A 19,866-nucleotide genomic window follows, 5' to 3' on the forward strand; every position below is an offset into this window, starting at 1 on the left:
GTTCATTTCTGTCCTTCATTGGTCTTGTGAAATGCCTTTCTTTTTGACAACTCCAAAGAGTCTACATAAATGTAAGTTGTTACTATTATAGTCTACGATTGCCACTGATTGTGAAATGATTTTTCTGATGCAACAGAATAATCCTCATTGTAACATTTTATTTATTGTCTGCAAACTCTGCCTCTGTTTTCTTGATGCATGGGCGTTATGAGACATGGATACATGTATTTCCTTTGCTGTAGCCTTCTGTTCTTTCTTCCATTCTTAGAAAGAGCATCACAAACACGGTCTAAACAAAGCAAGTACTGAATATGCTTACCTAATGGTCACACACTGGGGGAAATGAATGTCTTTTTGTTATGTTGCACATGTTCAGAAATGTATAAAGTAGCCCAAATGACAAACTTGCTACAGTTGAAGATTGGTTCATATACTCTTGAGGTAATAAACCTGCAATTAAGTAACACTTTTCAAACTCAGGGCTTTCCAAAACATGTTACTAGTACAGAAGTTATGCCATATACACATGTATGAATCAGGAACAGGAGTAGCCCATGCATATCCTCAAGCACTCTCACCATTCAATAAGAGCATGGCCATCTAAATCTTCATTCCACATTCTCACTGATCCCTGATAACTTTTTAGCACATGGCTTGACAAGAATCTATCTACTTTGCCTGAAAAATATTCAAGGACTCTGCTTCTGCCACCACTTGGTTAGGCTACAGTGAATACAGTGAATCACTCTATATCACAAATAGAAGATTGGTATTTGAATAGATTTAATGCCTTAATACCAATATAGAGAAGTTATGCCTTTCAGAGAAAAATAAACAGACTGGGACTTCTATCTCCAGAAAAGAGAAAGCTGAGAGAACCCGATAGAAATGTTTGAAATGATAGAAGGGCTTGAAAGGTTAGAACTAGTGACCAATTAGTAAGATATTCACTAATAAATTCAAGAAGAAACTCAGGAGAAATCTAGCTACCAAGAGAGTGTTGACAGGATGGAACTCACCAGCAAAGACAAAACGAGGTGATAGAATAGATGTCTTTCGGGGTAAGCTAGATCAATGCAGAAAGGAGAAAGAATTGTAAGTCACATTGATAGTTTTAGATAAGGAAGTTTGGGTAGAGGCTTGTGTGAAGCATAGAAATGTTGGGCTAAACAGCATGTTTCTATGCTATAAATAATTAATTCTTCTAACTTGCAAAAGCCCTTTCCTGCCTATAAATTCCTCCAGTAAAAAAACCCTCCAACCACAAGGTATGAATTCAGATTTCTCCAGTTTCCTCATTTCCCCTCCCCCCACCTTGTCTCAGTCGGTTCCCTCAACTCAGCACCGCCCTCCTAACCTGCAGTCCTCTTCCTGACCTCTCCGCCCCCACCCCACTCCAGCCTATCACCCTCACCTTGACCTCCTTCCACCTATCCCACCTCCATCGCCCCTCCCCCTAGTCCCTCCTCCCTACCCTTTATCTTAGCCTGCTTGGCTCTCTCTCTTATTCCTGATGAAGGGCTTATGCTCGAAACGTCAAATTCTCTATTCCTGAGATGCTGCCTGGCCTGCTGTGCTTTGACCAGCAACACATTTGCCGCTATAAATTCCTCCATCCTATATTCACGTTGTTGAAATCAAGATCCGTTAGTATCCAATTCCTCACCCTTGCCTCCAGGACCAACCAATTCCTCTTGTCCACATAGTTAATTTCTCTAGTTATCACTTTCAAAGTCTAGGTCCAGCATAATTTAATTACAACTGATGTATCCATATCACTCTTTTAAATTTGAAGATTAAGGTCCTGAATGGGGATGGCACAGGTTCTCCGGTTTCTTTCCACAGTCTAAAGATGTGCAGGTTAGGTGGGTTGGCCATGCTAAATTACTCATGGTGTCCAGGGATGTGTAGGTTAGGTGGATTAACCATGGGTGGGATGCTCTTTGGAGGGTCAGTGTAGATTCACTGGGCTGAATGGCCTGCTTCCACACTCCAGGGATTCTATAAATTACAAGTTGCAGCACCTCTGATTAAATTTCAAAATGCCACCCAAATTTGCTCAAGATTCAAGATGATATATCTAAGTCAGTGGCAAACATATCCATCTATTTGCTTTTGTTTCAATATTCATAAAAAAGTGAGGGATAAGGAGGAGGTCAGTTATTATTTGGAAGACGCAAGTCTAGATGGAATAGAGAAACAAAAGGATCTCAGAATACACATGTATCAATCACTAAAAGTTGTGCAACAGGTTTGCAAGGACAGAATAGAAGCAGGGTAGCGCTGAAAAGTAGAGAGGTCACATCCGTGTCTGATGGGAAAGAGAAACGCTCTCTTTGGATTCTCTCCATTAACTTGAGCCACTGACATAATGTAGTCACCATGAAATCCAACAAGGAATTAAGCAAAATCTCCACAATGGGTGATGTAAATAAGGAATTAGCTACCTCTAAGGTGACTGAATAGAATAATATAAACACGTTGAAGGAGAACTAGATACATACGTGATGGAGAAGGAAGAGTGTTATGATAATAGATTTAGATGAGGTAAAGTAGAAGGAGGCTTGAGTTGAATATCAACAGCAACATGCATGGATTAGTTCAAATAGCATGTTTCGATGTCATATATCCTATGAAATATTTCTCTTTTGCCCTGACTCTCCAAATTCAATATCTGCCAAGAACTCTGCACTTCTCCGATTCTGGCCATTTGCTTCCAAGCATTTTACATCTCTGTTAGCTCAACTGGCGATGCAGAGTGATGCCAATAGCACGGCTTTAATTCCTGCACTAGCTGGGGTTACCATTAAGGCCCTGCATTCTCAACCGTACCTCTCACCCTAACTGTGTTGACTCTCAGGTCAAACTCATCAACTTTCCCACTCTTTAATGAGTCAGTAGCCATCTAGAGCTATGGTGATTTTATCTTACTTTTATTGGTGACTGTATCTTAAGCTGCTAAAGTACCAGCTTCGCAATTAACTCTATCCTCTTCTTTAGGGATTCCTTAAAATCTACATCTCCTCAACTGTTCTAACATCTCCTTTTATGCTTTGGTATCACATTTTCACACTCCTGTCAAACAGCTTGGGACTGTTTAATGTGTTAAAGGTGCTTTATAAATGCAAATAGTTGAGATGCTAATTTCCAAATTATGGAGATACTCCCCTGAGGTGCTGAACATTAAGCTCAATATCAATTACTGTCAAGTACAAAACTCCCCTCTTCAGAAATATCCAAAGTTTATATTTAGTTTTGTGGAATTAATATACCAGAAAAGATCAAATAGTCTAGGAATCAGAAAGTGCAAAGTCCTTACAAATCAAACCTTCATAAAAATGTTAGATCGCTTTTTAAATAAGAAAATCTCCAAAGAAAGGAGAACAAAATCATAAAATGCTACATCTGGCCAACATTGCCACAGGGATGTAAATTTGGAATATATGCAAGATCACGGAAGATAAATTAAAGGCAGCCGAGATGTGCTTTCTGAGACATATGATGAAGATTAGTTGGACAACACATGGGAGCAATGAAAACATTTTGAGGAAAAGCAGGCACACAAGAAGAAATGTTACAAATGATCACTGAGAGACAACGATAATTCCTTGGACATGCCCTTAAGGAGAGAAACGGAAACATCTGGTTGCGACTGGTAAAAACTGGAGACTACAGAGCAAGAGGGAGACGAAAAGAGGACATTGCAAAACACGACACCTGAAAAATTTACCAAATTCAACTTTTTCTAAGAGGTGCTGCCATAGTGATAGCAATGTTACATCATCAAATGTGGCATAAGATACAGATCCATGTAAAACTTCAAAACATACCAACTGGTTATGCTTACTGAAACCTTCCATGCATCTATATATTAAACACCCCTAGCTGAAATAAATTGATATTTAATTCCTTTCCTTAAGTTTGGGTCTGCTTAAAAAGTGATTCTAAATAAAAAAAATGGAAAAATCAACCATTTATATCCAGACTGGTGATTAATTGATTCATATGTTTTTCTTCCCATATCCCAATATATTTCTGTGAAGAAATCTTACGTGTGCCCTCTACTCAATGTACGTGTTGGATTGAAGGTACGACTTTTCCAACACAGTGCCACCACATTTTATGTTATAACCCTATCTGCCATAAACTTACAGGAATAAAACAGTGAACGGCTAGTGCTGGGAAGCGGAAACAAAAACAGAAATTGCTGGAGAAACTCGGCAGGTTTGGCAGCACCTGTGGAGAGAAAGCAGAGCTAACGTTTCGGATTCAGTGACCCTTCTTCAAAACTGGGGAAACACCCGTTAGTTGGGATGTGAAATTTCAAAAGTTACTTGCAAAAGTTAAAGGTGGGGGGGGGGGGGTGGAAACCCAAAGATTGATATTCCTACAGAAATCTATGAAAAAATATTTTGCTAATGCGATATCCCCCGAGTTCAAATGGCATTAGAATAATTTTGGGCATTTATGCTTTTTGGAAAGCTTTATGTCCCTTACCCCGTTGGCAGCTGCCATTTGGACAATGGTCTCTATAGCGGTCCTGCTGAAGTATCTCCCATCACTTCCTACCACCATGGTACAGCCTTGCCGGTCTCTCAGGTCTATTGAAGACAGCACACTCTGAGTAAAGTTCTGCAGATAGTTCCTCTTGCTCTCGAACACGGAGGTTTTCTTCCTCAAGCCGCTGGTCCCGGGTCTCTGGTCGTCGTAAGGGACGGTCTGAACTGTAACTACGGGGATGGGGGCGTTTTCCATACTGCCTGAGCTCGCTTCGCACTCGCTGAGCTTCAGTTGCCGTTATATCCTTAGCTCGAAGTCTATCTGGGAGTTGCCAACAAAACACACACACACACACACACACACAACAATGAGCAGAGGAGGAGAGAGGGCTGAACACTTTGAAATGAACTACAGCAGCGAACCAAAAATAGCCCCTGGAAAGAACACTAGAGAATTATCGACTTGCGCCAGTGTTGTAACTGGATGCTGTGTGTGCTGCAAGCAACACTTGTTAGAGGGAATCACTCGCTGTCAGCCCCGAGCACAGCTCCATCCAAACACCTCCTAATGGGGTCAGGGCTGCTCCAGATCTGTCTCCGCCTTTCCCAACAATAGCAACTTAAACCACTCTGCAAACACACAGACCTCTGTGGAACTTGACATCAGCATATTCGTTAGTTTTTTCAGGGTTTTACAACTATTCATAAGCACAATTCTGTACTTCTTTAAAAATTGATTTGACGAGATGTGCCCGTTTATTGCCCATTTCCAGAAGCTCTAGAAAAGGAGCGGCTCTCTGGAACCCCTGTAATCGATGTAGTATAGCGATACTAATAATAATGTCATGAAGAGGATTCCAGCATTTTCACCTATCCATAGTGAAGGAACGGAGATGTAGGCCCGTATCAGGATATTATGGGATGAAGGGAAGAATTATCGGTGGTATTTGCATATATCTGTTGTCCTTGTCTTTCTAGGTGGTAGATGAAGCAGGCTTGGAAAGTGCTGCTAACGGAGCCTTGGTAAGTTGTTGCAGTGCATCGTGTAGTTAGCACACACTGCTACCACGATACACAATGTTAAAGGTAGCAGATTTTGAAAGTGTAGATAGAGTGTCAGTCGAACAGGCTGATTTACCCTGAATGCTGTTGAAATACCTGAATGATGTCAGGCTGCACCATTTAGGCAATTTGCCATTCTGTTTTTCCCTCGTAATGATGCTTCTTGCTGCCAAGCTATGGCTCAGTAGGTACTAAGAGCATCTGTTGAGGAAAAGGGAGGACTGCAGATGGTGGAAACCAGAGTTTAGATCAGAGTGGTGATGGAATTCCTGATGAAGGGCTTTTGCCTGAAATGTCGATTTTCCTGCTCCTCGGATGCTGCGCTTTTCCAGCAAGACTCTGATCCGATCATCGATGGTATGAATGGCAATGGGTTCAAATCCCACTTGAGAATAGAGTGCAGTACAAAGGAAGTATTGCATTATTAGGGAGTGCATTTTCAGGGAAGCAGCTAACCAGAGACCCAGTCCACTCACTTTGGTCAATAGTAAAGATCTTACAATACGGTAAATCAGTGAACTATAGAGGTCCTCCCCATTTTCCTAGCCAATATCCCATAATGACATACTGATGATTTGATTATTACATTGCTGCTGTATTCCATGTGACTTGAACAAATTATTCATTTTAAGCCACATCCAAAGAACAAATGGCGCGACAGAAATGCAATTTTTTTTTAAATTAGTAGCATTCCCATTAACACATTAACGTTTGTAGATATATATAGATATCAAGTAAGCAAGCATTAAGTCAAAGTATTTGGGAATGTTATGTCCGGAGTAATATATAGCATTAGGTAGAAGTTGGTTATCTTGGTACATCAATTACTCCGGACATAACATTCCCAAATACTTTGACTTAATGCTTGCTTACTTGATGTAACCCAATAATGAACGTGCTCTCACCCGTACATGCTTTTTTTATCTGGTTTCATTTTCAGTAATTTCATAAAAATAGGATACTATCACATATGTTGGAGAAGAGCACAACTACTGGCCATATTTGAAATTACAAGATTTCAGACAGTATACAACCTAATTCACTAAACATGGAAGACCCAACGTTATGACTATGTAGCTGAACATGTTCAGGTAGTATTTACATTGTTTGAACAAGCTGTGGTACACAATGCGAGTATGCATTGTGCTTAAATAAAGAGATGTTCGTATTGATGATATTTTTGCCCCACAAATCTCAGACTCCTTAAAACTTATTTCTTTGACCAAACTTTTGGTCATCTATTCAAACAACTAGTTATGGTGATTCTGTCAGAAAGTGACTGCTAACACTGGTGAAATTAACTTTTTTTAAAAAAAAACTTGAGGCACTTTCATAAATCAAATGTAACTTGCTTTTATGAATAAACAAAGCCTTCAAGCCTAATTGCTCCATATGAACCTTCTTGTTTCTATTACCAATAATGGTGCTCTAACAGAGTTAAATATAGCATTTTGAACCTGATGCTGCTGATATGCACATTGGAATATATTATAACATTTTCTTGCAGACAATATAATCCCAAATAGCATAGAACATCACTCACAACCAAAGCAGGAGGATTTAGGGTGAAGCTCTGACAAAATAAGTGTTTTTAGTTAAACTGGAGTCACCCAATGCAGGATCCCAAAGCAAATTCAGTTTTGAACACTTGCCTTTTCAAACAAGCCTCCAATAATTTTCTCAGGCAATTATTGAGTATTTAATATATATGGCACTAGTGATTTTTAAATCTTTCATTTAGATCTCACATCTCTAACCTGCTCCAGCATGCAACCCTGAGATCACTCCACTGCAATTTTGATTTTTACATATCTCCTTTGTAACATACTTCAGTGGTAGAGTAACTTTACAAAGTTATGTAGAGTACTCAAAGTGGAAGACAGGAAGCTTGAATTTGTTTGTAGCAAAAAGATAAAGGAGCCACAAATTCGACTCCCTCTAAGAGGGAGAGAACTTTTCTAAGCTTGGAGATTTACACAGAAAATGGTGTCAGTAGGCAGCTGAAAATGTACAGACAGTTCTAATATTTAAACATGTATCAATTACCTGTGCTTGGAAAGCTTAGGCTTGTTTTGATGTTTTGGCAACAAGCTAGAAATCAGCCAAAGAATTTAAACCAAGCATTTGCAAACTGAAAACCAATCAAATTTAAAATCGGATGGGTTCGACAACCTCAAACCAATGCTATATCAATTTTCTTGCAATGTCCTCATGGGTATAAAAGACAGAGGACAGAGAGGTGCTAGCCAATTGCCATCTGAAGAGGCAGCAAACCTGCCATCTGAGGAATAAATACCTAGCTCTCACAAAATCACTAAGCTCCTTTAAAAAAAACAAAAAAGGTACCACAGCATTTCTAGCTAAGAGGCCCCATGGAAGAAATTACAGACAAAACATCTGACAGCAGGATCAGTAGAAGAAAGGCTGGAGAAACAGCAAAGGCATAGCATTCCAGAAGACACATTCTACATGAACCTTGAGAGACTACATTTTAATTTATTGTTTTATTACTTGGATTTATATAAGTGGGACCTACGTTTACTGGAACACCATACCTGTAGAATTTAGTTCAGTTAGAGAATAGTTAGATTGGAGGGAATTGTTCAGTTTGTTAATTGTTAGGGTTAAATAAATTGCTCCTTATAAAAGTATCAGGAATTCCTTTCATTTAACCATTCTTTTAATAGATTACATTAGGGCAAGGTGAGCTTCTCTGGGTGTTTGGTTTAATTATTAGAAAGGAACCTCTACTCCCACCAAAACAGATTGGCGCTGGTGTTTCAGTTTAATTATCAGAGGGGTTTGACCTTTTCCCCTTCGTAAAGAGTAGTTATTCCTTTAGATGTCTGCACTCTGGCTTTCTCTCCCTAGTGTTGTCTACGTCTTTGTTCCTCCAAAATGCTCCTTAAAATATAATTCTTTGACCAAACTGTTCATCATGAATAACAATTTCACCTTTTTTTTCTAACACTCCAGTGAAGTGTTTTGAATTTAAGTTTTACTAGTTTAAAGATACTAGAAAATAAACACGGTTGGTGTTCAACAAGGCCTCTCTGCAAAGCCTTCCCTTTTCTATGAGGACACATGCAATGTAATTCATATCAAATGACTTCTGATGCATTCTGGGAAATAGTACCCAGTGTCAGCAGCATTTGAATTACACAAACGGCCAGAAGACAACAACATTCAGTTCATCAGACTGATGCAAGAATGATCCTTTCTCTATGCTGCTCAAGCACTCCTGTAAAATCAGGCTTGGAAGAACCATCGACATCCATAATAAAGTACAATACAGATACTTTTCATATCAACAGCACCCTCTGGTGTAAGTCTGTGGTGTTAACTAACAAAAAGACTGTCTTGCCTCATGTTCTCTTGGGGAAAAAAAAGGGTTGGAAAGAATCCGTTGCATTGTGGGAGATGAGGTGGGTCAATCAGGGGTAATGTCACACAAACAAAAAAATTGGAATTTGGAATACTCCCCAAAAGAATTTAAATTAAAATTTTGGCATTTTCATAGATTTTTGGTAAACATGAACACTTAAGATTAGAGAACCATGATGAGAAAAGAATGGCTAATCTACATTTTATATTTCTGTTACAACATAGGCTCAACAGGCTGAATGTCCACTACCTGCTCCTCTGTACCAATCACCTTGTATCCTCCAAGACATTCAATGATAAATAAGAGAAAGTCTGTTGTGATGACAGGTTAGCAGAAACAAGGATTAGGAATGATCCAAACATTTTATAACTTATTGTTGCCTTCATTTTATTACCAGATCTTTTTTGACAAAAATATGTCTGCCAGTAATACTTTATTCACATTGATGTAGACTGATCTTTGACCAACCAGCATTAAAACTGATAAGGAATAACTCAAGAATGCACAAAAGTTTAGAGTATTTAAAATCTTTGAGTTGATTCCCTAAGTAACATCATGGTTGATTTCCCAATTCAACTCTATCTCTATAAGCCTTAAATTTCAAAAGCCTGCACTTAATTTATATACACCATGACTAATCAACAGCTCGGTAAACCCTCAAAATAAAGATATTTTCTCAACTCCATCTGAAATAGTTGATAGAATATCCTGATATAATATTCTAGCTTTGAATCTGTGGGAAAGTTCACTAGATTAGTTCCTGGGCTGAGGAAACTGTCCGAACTTTTGGTTGTAAATCAAAACCGGATATTTTTAAAATCAATTTGTTCAAATATGTTATGATGCACCTCTCTAACAGGTGGGACTTAATCTAGATCTTTTGGCTCAGACGTAGTGACACTACACTGCACCACAAGATCCCTAAAAGATGCTAAATAAAACAAGTCTATACTTGGAGTTTAAGAACAAAAAACTGACCTCATTGAAACACAAGTCTCTGAAGGGTCTCAACAGCCTCCTGCCTCCATCCCTACTCCACTGGCTGGGAAATCCATAACACAGCCACAATCTCAGGATGAAAGATTTATGATTTAGGACCATGAAGTGAAGTGTCTTCAAATATACGCCCCCACCTCAAATAGCTGCGGGATGCTCCACTGTTAAACATATTTAATGACCAAAATAGATTTGCAGTTCCAGGCACTCAGGGGATATCAAGGAGTGGGGAAAGGTGAGGTGAATCTGAAGATCAATTATGGTTTTATTGAATAGTGCAACATGCGAAAGGCTGATTTGGTCTAGCTCTGCTCCTATTTCTTAAGTTCTTCTCTTGTGAAACAAGCCCCTGAAAATGTGTTATATTACAATTAGATGACCTCTCATTCCTCTGAGCTCTAGAACATAATCAGGATACTAAGGAGATAGCTAAAGTGTTACAACTGGAATGCACTGAGTGTAAAGGAAAGAGTTCAACTAAGACTTTCAAAAAGCAATTGGGTAATTACTTGTAAAGGTAAAATGTTTGCAAGGTCAATAGAGTACCATTAGATAAATTGTGCTTTCAGACAGCCAACCGACACCAGCTGAATGGCCACCTCCTGTGTTGATTATTCTATGGTTCTCTGATTCTAGCTAATATGCCATAAACTAGATAAGTTAGCTTATTCTGTGGGTAACCTGATTTTTATTTCCACATTCAAACACAAGTTAAATCTGAACTGAAGGTAATCCAGAATAATGAACCGTAAAACAGGGAAGCATTTTACTGTCAGTCTTTGAAGGGACCTTTTATTGCAACTCAAAAAAAAAATGTAAATTTAGTGACAAGGCATACCCAAATAACAAAATCTCCAAATCAATATATATATACCTTCCTTGTCAATTATTTCTAAACAACACAGGTCATAAATGCCCATGATTAATGGGGGCACATTCTAAAAACAGGACGATTTTGCACTGAACACATGGACACATACACAAGTTCAGTAACTTTAAAATATCAACAAATCAATACTGAGAGGAAGGCAGTGATGCCATTATACTCAACTATGGAGTGGAAAACAGTGAATTTAATCCATTAAAGAACATGGAATGTTCCATTTTGCACTTCCTGATAAATACCACTTTATCACTGCTGCACAAAGGTAACGGCCAAATAGAGTTTTCTGATGCTTATTTCTCATTTTCAATTAATGATCAGCAAATCGAGTAGAAAATTTGCTTCAAAATCATTTACTGGTCAAATCATGGTCCCCATAATAAAACAGGCCTGTGGCAGATGACCGTGTATCCATTATCTAGCTGCTGCTAATGTACAATCTGCTTTTGCTTGCTGAACCATTACCTTTGATCACAAAAGGTGCCTTTGCTAAGTCCATATGTTCTTTGATTTGGCTACCACTTACCTCTCAATGCAAAAGTCCCTATGAGAAATGCTGACAAGGACATTTAACACAATTAACAAAAGCAAAAAAGGAAGCTATTGAAAATGTCACATTCCACAATGATGTGGAAATGCTGATGTTGGGTAGCTACCTGACAAAGAAGCAGCACTCTGAAAGCTTGTACTTCCAAACAAACCTGTTGGACTATAACCTGGTGTTGTCAGATTTTTAACTTTTCACAATGGAATTGAACTTTGAATTGAAGAGCGTCTACAGCTCAGAATAAAGCCATTCAACCCACTGAGTCTGCACTGACACACGAAACAGCATTCCACCCAGACCCCAAACATATCCCCATAACTCATTTATCACGGTTAATCCCTAGTCACTATGGACAATTTAACATGACCAATCCACCTAACTTGCACAACTTTGGACTACAGGAGGAAACCAGAGCACACGGAGGAAACCCATGCAGACACCAGGAGAATGTGCAAACCCCACACAGGAAAAGGAGGCCATTCAACCCTTGAGCTTCTTTAGACATTCAACTAGATTATTGCTGATCTCTACTTATATCCACCCAACTGCATTGGCTGCATAAATCTTAATAAAATTCTTGATTAATAGAAAATACTAATTTACTTGCACATGTTCAACTGAAATTGCAGACAACTACTTTTTAGGGGTGTCTTCCAGATTTCCATTACAATTTGTGTGAAGACTTGTTTTCACATAACTCATGATGAAATAGGAATAGCAGAGGAGACTCAATAAGCCAAATGGTCCAGCTCAAAGTTCTCCTTCCTGTTCTGGACCACTTTTTTTAAAAGAATGTTCAGGAGGGAAAGCTAAAATGAAAATTGACCAGCGTTTTTAAGTTATGTTGCACAGTTTTTGGCAAATATCTGCAGCTATATAAATGAGAAGTAGATTTATTAACCTGTACTGTTACTAATGTGACTGCATAAGCTTAGGGGAAAACTCCACAGGTGCAATACTATTGTGAAAACAGTTAGCAACCCAGTCTGGGACGTAGATCCATAACAAGAACCAAACAAACTTTAATATTAAAATACTTTGGCATAGCTTATTTATAGACTTATTGCATTATGGTCAATTGTACAGACTAAAAAGAAGAAATAGGTTACGTGTATGTACATGTGGCATAATGGTGGATTGAGGGGTCAGGGATCAAGTCTCACCTGCTCCAGAGATGTATAACAACATCTCTGAACAGGCTGATTAGAAAAGGTGTACACACAAGTTATTACAGCACAGCATGAGAAAGTACAACCTATTAAACTTCAACTTAAAAGCATATTGCATTAAAAACATTGAAGATTGATGTTGCAATTAAGGCAGCATTTTAAAAGAAAACAGCAGCGTCAACTGTGATATTTCAGTTTTATTCCCTTAGAAATAAGTGACAAAATAGTGTAAAAAAAATAACCCAACAAGCCCAGCAGTAGCTTCACTTAGCAGTGAGATGATCTAGTTAGAGAGAGAGAGAGAGAGAGTGAGTTTCCATAGATTAGAATTGGACAGATTGTGCTGTTTTTTTCATTGTACCTTGTTCCAAATTAAGTTGACCATTCATTTCCTAAGCCTCTGTTTACCTTTTCAAAAAAAAAGGGTTAACAAGTTGCATGTTGTAAATCATGTATCCATCATTTTGCATTACGAGCCTTTAAGCCATAATTATTAGGGTAGAGGTAGGGGATATCAAAATAAAAACTTGGCACTCGAATAGCCTCCACATTAATCATTACTTGGAATGTTTTTTATGATTATTAGCTGAAGATGTTGACTATCGGTCATAAATATTACCAAGTCGTAGTGTTTAACTTCCTTGAGTTCCCTATTTCACCACCAAAAGTATCGCAAAATTATTTCAATATAAGGTTGTAATATGCAAAATGCTGCATATTTCAAATATCCCATGACAGTGGATCTTCAGTTTCTGGAATGCCCCATCTAACCAGTCCCTGTTCTGGCATACGAGGCAGCTACGAGACACATGTTTTGGTTCAGCAACTGAGTTTTGATGAATTTTTTGAGTATAAAAATACAAAAAAGTCAAACCATTCAAGTGTAGTGAAGCATTTTTAAAAAAAAAAAGTCCCCACTGAACAGAAGGCCATGGTTTTACTTGTTAAATGCTCTTTGACTGTAATTGCTGTTTGTACATTCCTGCTAATGATTTGGCTGCACTGTAGATCATCTGCCTTCGAGACATGCCTGTAAACACGACGTGCCAATCAGTCCGGTTGACTCGAGGTAAACTCCTTTCCAACACTTCACCGACAGTCACCATCAGGCCGGACCATCTCAAATTGTAATCAACTGGCGTGAGGTTCCTTGCCTGATTAAAAAAGAAAACATATCCAATCCTGTTTTAAGCAAACGCATCAGAAGATCCAAGACATACATTGCCTCTCACGTAAATGGAATGGCAAGGAACATAAAAAGGCACACACAATTAGAAAAATCTTTACTCATTAAAAACCAAAATTGCCTTACAGTTGCTCCAATGTAATTGCAGCAAACTTCAAACATAATGGGCTTGTTCATCAGATCCCCTTAATCCCAAGAACAGGTTTTCTTGTGTGGATTAAAAGTAGAAAAGAAACCAGAAAGAATATTCACCAAATTGTACTTCTCAAAACATGGAAATAATCTTGGGATTTTGAACAAAATCTAAGAACACACCCCAGCAGAGGTGGGTCAGGGAAGATTTAAGAGACTTTCAAAACTAAGGAGTTTAAAAGTAAAATGAGGAGGAGCTGTTTTCACTGAGAGGAGGGTTGGTAACCAGAGGCCACAAATTTAAGATAACTGTCAAACAAAGTGAAAGAGGTTTTTTGGGGTTCTGGTCTGGAATATACAAACAAAAGTTTAACACAACTGAGAAACAGAAGGGGAGTGGGACTAATTGGACAGCTCTTTCAAAGAACCGATGCAAGAACAATGGACTGGATGTTGATTTGTATAATTCTATGATTCCAATCTTTACGATTTAAATCACAGCAGGTTCCAACACCTGATTATTTTTGTTTATTAACATTACTCGTGTCAATCCAAATAAGCATATGGATCACAAACCAAGAATGCCTGAGAACTGGGCCCAAGGACAAACTTTAAGGGTCAAAAAGAAATGTGACATTTCATTACACTGAATTGGCAAAAATAATGTACTCATTTTATAAAAACTAAACTAAGTTTAACAGAAATAATTAATATAAGATCGATGTTAAACCATCATTCAAGATTAAAGGTGATGAACTTCAATGACTTTGCATTAGTGTGGAAATATTAGTTCTCCAAAGATAACCTAGATCATAAAGTTACTGAAAAGGCATCTGTTTATTTTTCTCCTCTTCACCACACCCGAAGACCCTTCTCTACACTTTTGATCAAGACACAAGAGATTTGAAGGAAGTAAATAAGTATTAGAGTTAAGAGAAAGGTGTTTGCTGAGCCATATTGGCTCCCAATTAAACAACCCTCTCAATTGTTTTCAAGTCCCTTTATGACCTTGCCATTCCCTCTCTCCATCACACCTCCAAGCTCTAAGTTACAAGTTACACCTTCAGATGCCTACACATCAAGCACTGACATTTCTTAGCCTCTCTCCTCCCTCAAGATGCTCCTTAGAAACACTTGGACCAAGATTTTGGTTATCTGCTCTAATATAATCTAATTTTCCTTTTTAATGTTTATCATATTAAAGGTTGCCACATCAATTCAAATTACTATTGAAGTCAAATAAATGACAAACTATCTAAATCCCATTTCAAAGTAAATTTGAAGTTGCACTGCAGGAAAATAAGTGTTCAAGGCATCTATTGATTCTTTGGTTGCTATTTTGATAGAAGCATGGGTGGCATAATGGCACAGTGGTTAGCACTGCTGCCTCACAGCACCAGAGACCAGGTTCAATTCCCGCTTCAGACAACTGCTGTGTGGAGTTTGCACATTCCCCCTGTGTCTATGTGGGTTTCCTCCGGGTGCTCCGGTTTCCTCCCACAGTCCAAAATGTGCAAGTTAGGTGAATTGGCCATGCTAAATTGCCTGTAGAATCAAGTGAAGGGATAAAGTAGGGGAATGGGTCTGGGTGGGTTGCTCTTCGGAGGGTCGGTGTCGACTTGTTGGGCCGAAGGGCCTGTTTCCACACTAAGTTATCTAATCTAAAAAAAAGACAAAGTAGGAAATATTTTAATGCCTGCACAATCAGAGCAGAGAGTTGAATTTGAATATGTACAAAAGGTATGTATAGGAAAGGACCACCTGGCCCATGGTCCCTCTCCTACATTTGAAAAAAAACATAATAGTTTGTAACTGGATACGAAAGTCACTCATAAAGGTCATAAGATTCCCGAGCAGAATTAGGCCATTTGGCCCATCAAGTCTGCTCTACTAATGTTGCTCAAAACCATTCTTCTGTCTTCTCCCCACCTCAAAACAGTTTATGCACATTTATAGAATTTATGACACCATATCAGGTCATTTTGATCTACTGATTTATATTAGGTTCTGAGCTGCTCCCACCTTACTCCTAGCTTAGCATAACTTTATAGATCTTTTTCCCTCTTGTACAAGTCTGGTCATCTGCTTTATCTTAAGCACATGCACACTACTTACTTCAACCACTCCCTGCAGTATGGTAAGCTCTGCATTTTTACCATTTTTTGGATAAAGAATTTTCACTAATTTCTAACTGGATCTCGCATTATACATAAAATAGTTTCTGAAGAGAATATTTTCACACAGCATGAAATTACCTGGAGAATACCATTAAAAAAACCTGATTTTTGAATTAACATTATTGAAACATTTAAAAGACTAACATTAAAGAACAAATTAAAACACAAATTTTCTACCAGTCATTATGGTTATACAATGTCGCATGCCCAGAGCCAATATACAGGAATTATATTTGCAACAAAGCTAGACAGTAAATCTAGCCAGTTTGATGCAAAGCTGAGTGACCACTTTCATAATTGAAGCTATTCCATTATTCACTGCTAAGGTCAACATGACATATATTAAACTGAACTACAGAGTCAGATTTATAAAGCAAATGACTTTTATGGAAACATCAGAGTGCAGTATTAGCAACACACTGACCTGTTGCACATATTCTAAAGGCACTGGTGTTGCTTGTGTGAAATTTTCCAAATGAATACCATGAACTGGATCTTCAAGAATCAAACAACCAATGTCAAACCACCTGGAAAGTTAAGTGAAGTCAGATACTTATATCCGGTAATGCCAGGACACAAGTTAATACAAAAATGGCTTTTTAATATAAACATGGACAACAAATTATGGACAGCACATATCTGATAAAAATGGGGAATCTGCACAAAGGAAATTGCACTGCGATGGTTTTAAATATATGCAGTACACCATCTATTTTGCAACGTTCTACAGCTATTTCAGTGGTTTTTCCTTACACCACTGATGTGTTTCTGCCTCACTTGCACAGGAGCTGTATAAGCACTAGCCAAGATTTACTGTTCCAATCCCTGGTGTTAATAGCAAGCATGATGGGCTGATCACAATTTTCCCACTATGCTAGCTAGTGTAAGGAGCAATGTTAAATCATTTAAAATTCATTACTATTAGTCATCGTGGAATGGCTGTTAGGCAGAACTTACAGATGCAAGAAATGTTCTTATTTCCACTTGGCAAAATAAGAACTGGTCAGTATTTTGTCCCTCAAATGAAACGTATGAACAATCCAGAACTTAATTTGTTCTTCACTTTGATGTTAAAACATTATATTTGATTATCTTTACAAATTTGTTGTTAAAAATATTCTGGCTTTGTATTTAGTTATATTATTTGTACACCTCTTCCACTTTGAAGGATTCCTACTTCTCCTCGCAAGCCTTATCTTTTTGCTCAATAGTGATTCAAACATTCTGGATTCTGCTTGCCAGATTGGATGTATGACCAGAAGCACACATCAGAATGCTCTGGAACTCTTAACATGAAGAACCAACATTGGTACTGCACTGGAATTTAAAGATCTAATAGGTAATTTCCCTCCACCCTGGAATCATTTGCAAATATACCCCCAACTCTGAGATAGAGCTGGACAGTTCCCTGTGACTTAGCTGAAAAATTAGCCAGGGAATGTCAGACCTGGATACTACCAAAAATGACAGCGAGTCTCCATCATTAACCATCTCCAATCTTGAAAACCCTCAGGTCAGACTAGCACCCACCTGCCCATTCATGCACTCAGGCATTCCATAATATGCATGCATCCATTAACATTCAGAATTGACTTTCACACTTGCCAGATGACGGTCAGTGGCATGCAAAGGGGACATGCCCTGCCTACTTCATAAAAGAGGAAACGTTGTTCACCTGTCTGGGAGCAATTCTGCAATGAAGCTCTCAATGGAAACAGTCACTTGTTTCTCATGAATCACTCCTGACCTCCTCAGACTATCTATCCTCTCTTGAGCTCCCTGGAAAACAAAATGACAATAAAACAATTGGGCATTAAACATAAATTCTTCATCTACTTTTCATTTTTGAAAGCACTGTAGATTATTTTGCAGCGAAGCAAATGATGCGTATTGATAAGACTAGAAAAGATCAGAAAAAGACTAGAAAAGAATTTTCAGAAATGGTCAGTTATCTGGGGTATCAGCCTAAGTTGATCCATAATTGCATGGTTAAAAACCTGATTACAAGCTTCAAGGATCATTAAATTCAACTGCTAAGGCAACAAATACATTATGGTAGATTAGCTGCCATTTCCCTTTCAACTCATTTCATAGGTGCTTATTTTATTTTGGTCACCTGTGCCCTCGTGTGGCAAAATTGTAAAACAGACTCTAGCATCATAAAGTTACCAGCTTACATATACAGAGCACCTTTAACCAAGTCAGAGTTGCACAGCACAGAAACAGACCCTTCAGTCCAACTCGTCCATGCCAAATGGATATCCTAAATTAATCTAGTTCCATTTGCCAGCACTTGGCTCATCCCTCTAAACCCTTCCTATTCATGTACCAATCCATAACAGAACATGGTAAAATTTCCCAAGACTCTTTACATTCCATTTGTATTTATCTTTGAACTATCATGGAAAGTTTTAAGCCCATCAATTCCTCAAATAAGCTCTAGCTTCCATCATCACATCGTTCATTGCATTTTAAGGATTCTGGGCTTTTCCTCTTCAGTTGTCTCATTACCAATGCCATGACATGGTCACCCTGTGACTTGTCCCACACTGGCCTCAAATAGGTTCTAATTTGTAAATGATCCCAGTTCCTTTGATCTACCCTTATATAATTTCTTGCGTTAACCTTTTTCCAGCTTTTGCTGAACTTCAGGCCTTCTGCGAGAGAACCACCATGTGATCTCTGAGCTCCTCGCAGTGCTTGAATGCCTCATGTTCAGTACCATAGAGTTATACAAGACTTTACAGCATAGAAACAAGCCAACTGATCCAAGTAGTCTGTGCTGGCATTTAAGTTCATCACAAGCCTCCTCTCACCACTCCTCATTTCACTCCCTTGTCCTTTCTGCACCTATGCTATTAACTTCCACCTATGCTTTGTTCTTTTTTGTTGAACCATAGCTTGACATCCCCATGAGTCAAATCAGATCTTCTGCACATCTATTTTACTGACACCATTTTCATAGTGTTTAAAGACATCTGTTGGGTCACCTAGAGAAAGAAAGTCTCAGCCTGTTTGTCTTTCCTAGTATTACCAAAAGCTTAAAGTGGCAAAGGTCGGGATAAATTTCGGAACCAAGTGAGGAATCACTTGAATAGTGGAAGAAGTGCTAAACAAGTGAATGCATTGAGACAAATTTTGAATTTGTTCCAGCAGCCTGCAATCAGAAACAGGATGCAATAAATGAAATTCTCAAAGATTACACACAAAAAGGAATGCACTGGAAAGAACAGGATCAATTTTTGTGAGGTGGTAATTAGGAGCATTGATGAAAATGATGCATTTGACGTCAATGACGGATTTTGTTTTGTTCTACAAAGGTTTTGATAGGTTGTTAAGGCCCCTCATGACAAACTACTCAAAAATGTAAGAGCACATGTTGAACACAAATTGGCAGAGCAGAAGGTTTCAGCAATTGGAACTCTGCTTTATGTGGGGTTCTAGAGGACTCGGTGCAGGGACCCTTTCGGTGTACATTATGATTTGGACTTTAATGGAGGGGATAAAAGTTTGTGGATGACATGAAAATTGTTCGGGTGGTAAAGATTGAGGAGAAAAGCCATGAAATTGCAAGAGGATAACAACAGACTGGATGCTACAACCTCCAGAAATGAGGGCCAGAAGTGGGATAACGGGATTACGTTAGTTTTATCTTTGGTTTACTGACACAGACAAGTTGGATCAAATGGCATTGTTTTGTGTTGTAAACATCATTATGAATCTGTATAAAATGAACTGAACATAAGAAAACAGACATGTAAAATGTTGCACATGAGAAGAGGTGTCAAAACCAGTCCTGCAGACAGGATGACAACATAGCTAAAAGTAGC

At 38.4% G+C, this 19,866-nt stretch overlaps 2 protein-coding genes across 2 annotated transcripts in view; both read right to left on the minus strand.

Annotated features, from left to right (window-relative positions):
- Positions 1 to 5,042, minus strand: part of pgm5 (phosphoglucomutase 5) — a 179,962-nt gene extending 174,920 nt beyond the window's left edge. The window contains exon 1 of the mRNA XM_060846089.1: positions 4,498 to 5,042. Coding sequence (XP_060702072.1) covers positions 4,498 to 4,755 — 258 coding nt within the window. The 5' untranslated portion in view covers positions 4,756 to 5,042. The remainder of the gene's footprint in view (positions 1 to 4,497) is intronic.
- A 7,678-nt stretch (positions 5,043 to 12,720) lies between these two features.
- Positions 12,721 to 19,866, minus strand: part of prrc1 (proline-rich coiled-coil 1) — a 32,814-nt gene continuing 25,668 nt past the window's right edge. Inside the window, exons 7-9 of the mRNA XM_060839806.1 lie at positions 17,712 to 17,815; positions 16,461 to 16,563; positions 12,721 to 13,695 (exon numbers count right to left, since the gene is read on the minus strand). Of these exons, the coding sequence (XP_060695789.1) occupies positions 13,486 to 13,695; positions 16,461 to 16,563; positions 17,712 to 17,815 (417 nt within the window). The 3' untranslated portion in view covers positions 12,721 to 13,485. The remainder of the gene's footprint in view (positions 13,696 to 16,460; positions 16,564 to 17,711; positions 17,816 to 19,866) is intronic.

This window comes from Hemiscyllium ocellatum, chromosome 2, assembly GCF_020745735.1.
Source record: "Hemiscyllium ocellatum isolate sHemOce1 chromosome 2, sHemOce1.pat.X.cur, whole genome shotgun sequence".
Lineage (NCBI taxonomy): Eukaryota > Metazoa > Chordata > Chondrichthyes > Orectolobiformes > Hemiscylliidae > Hemiscyllium > Hemiscyllium ocellatum.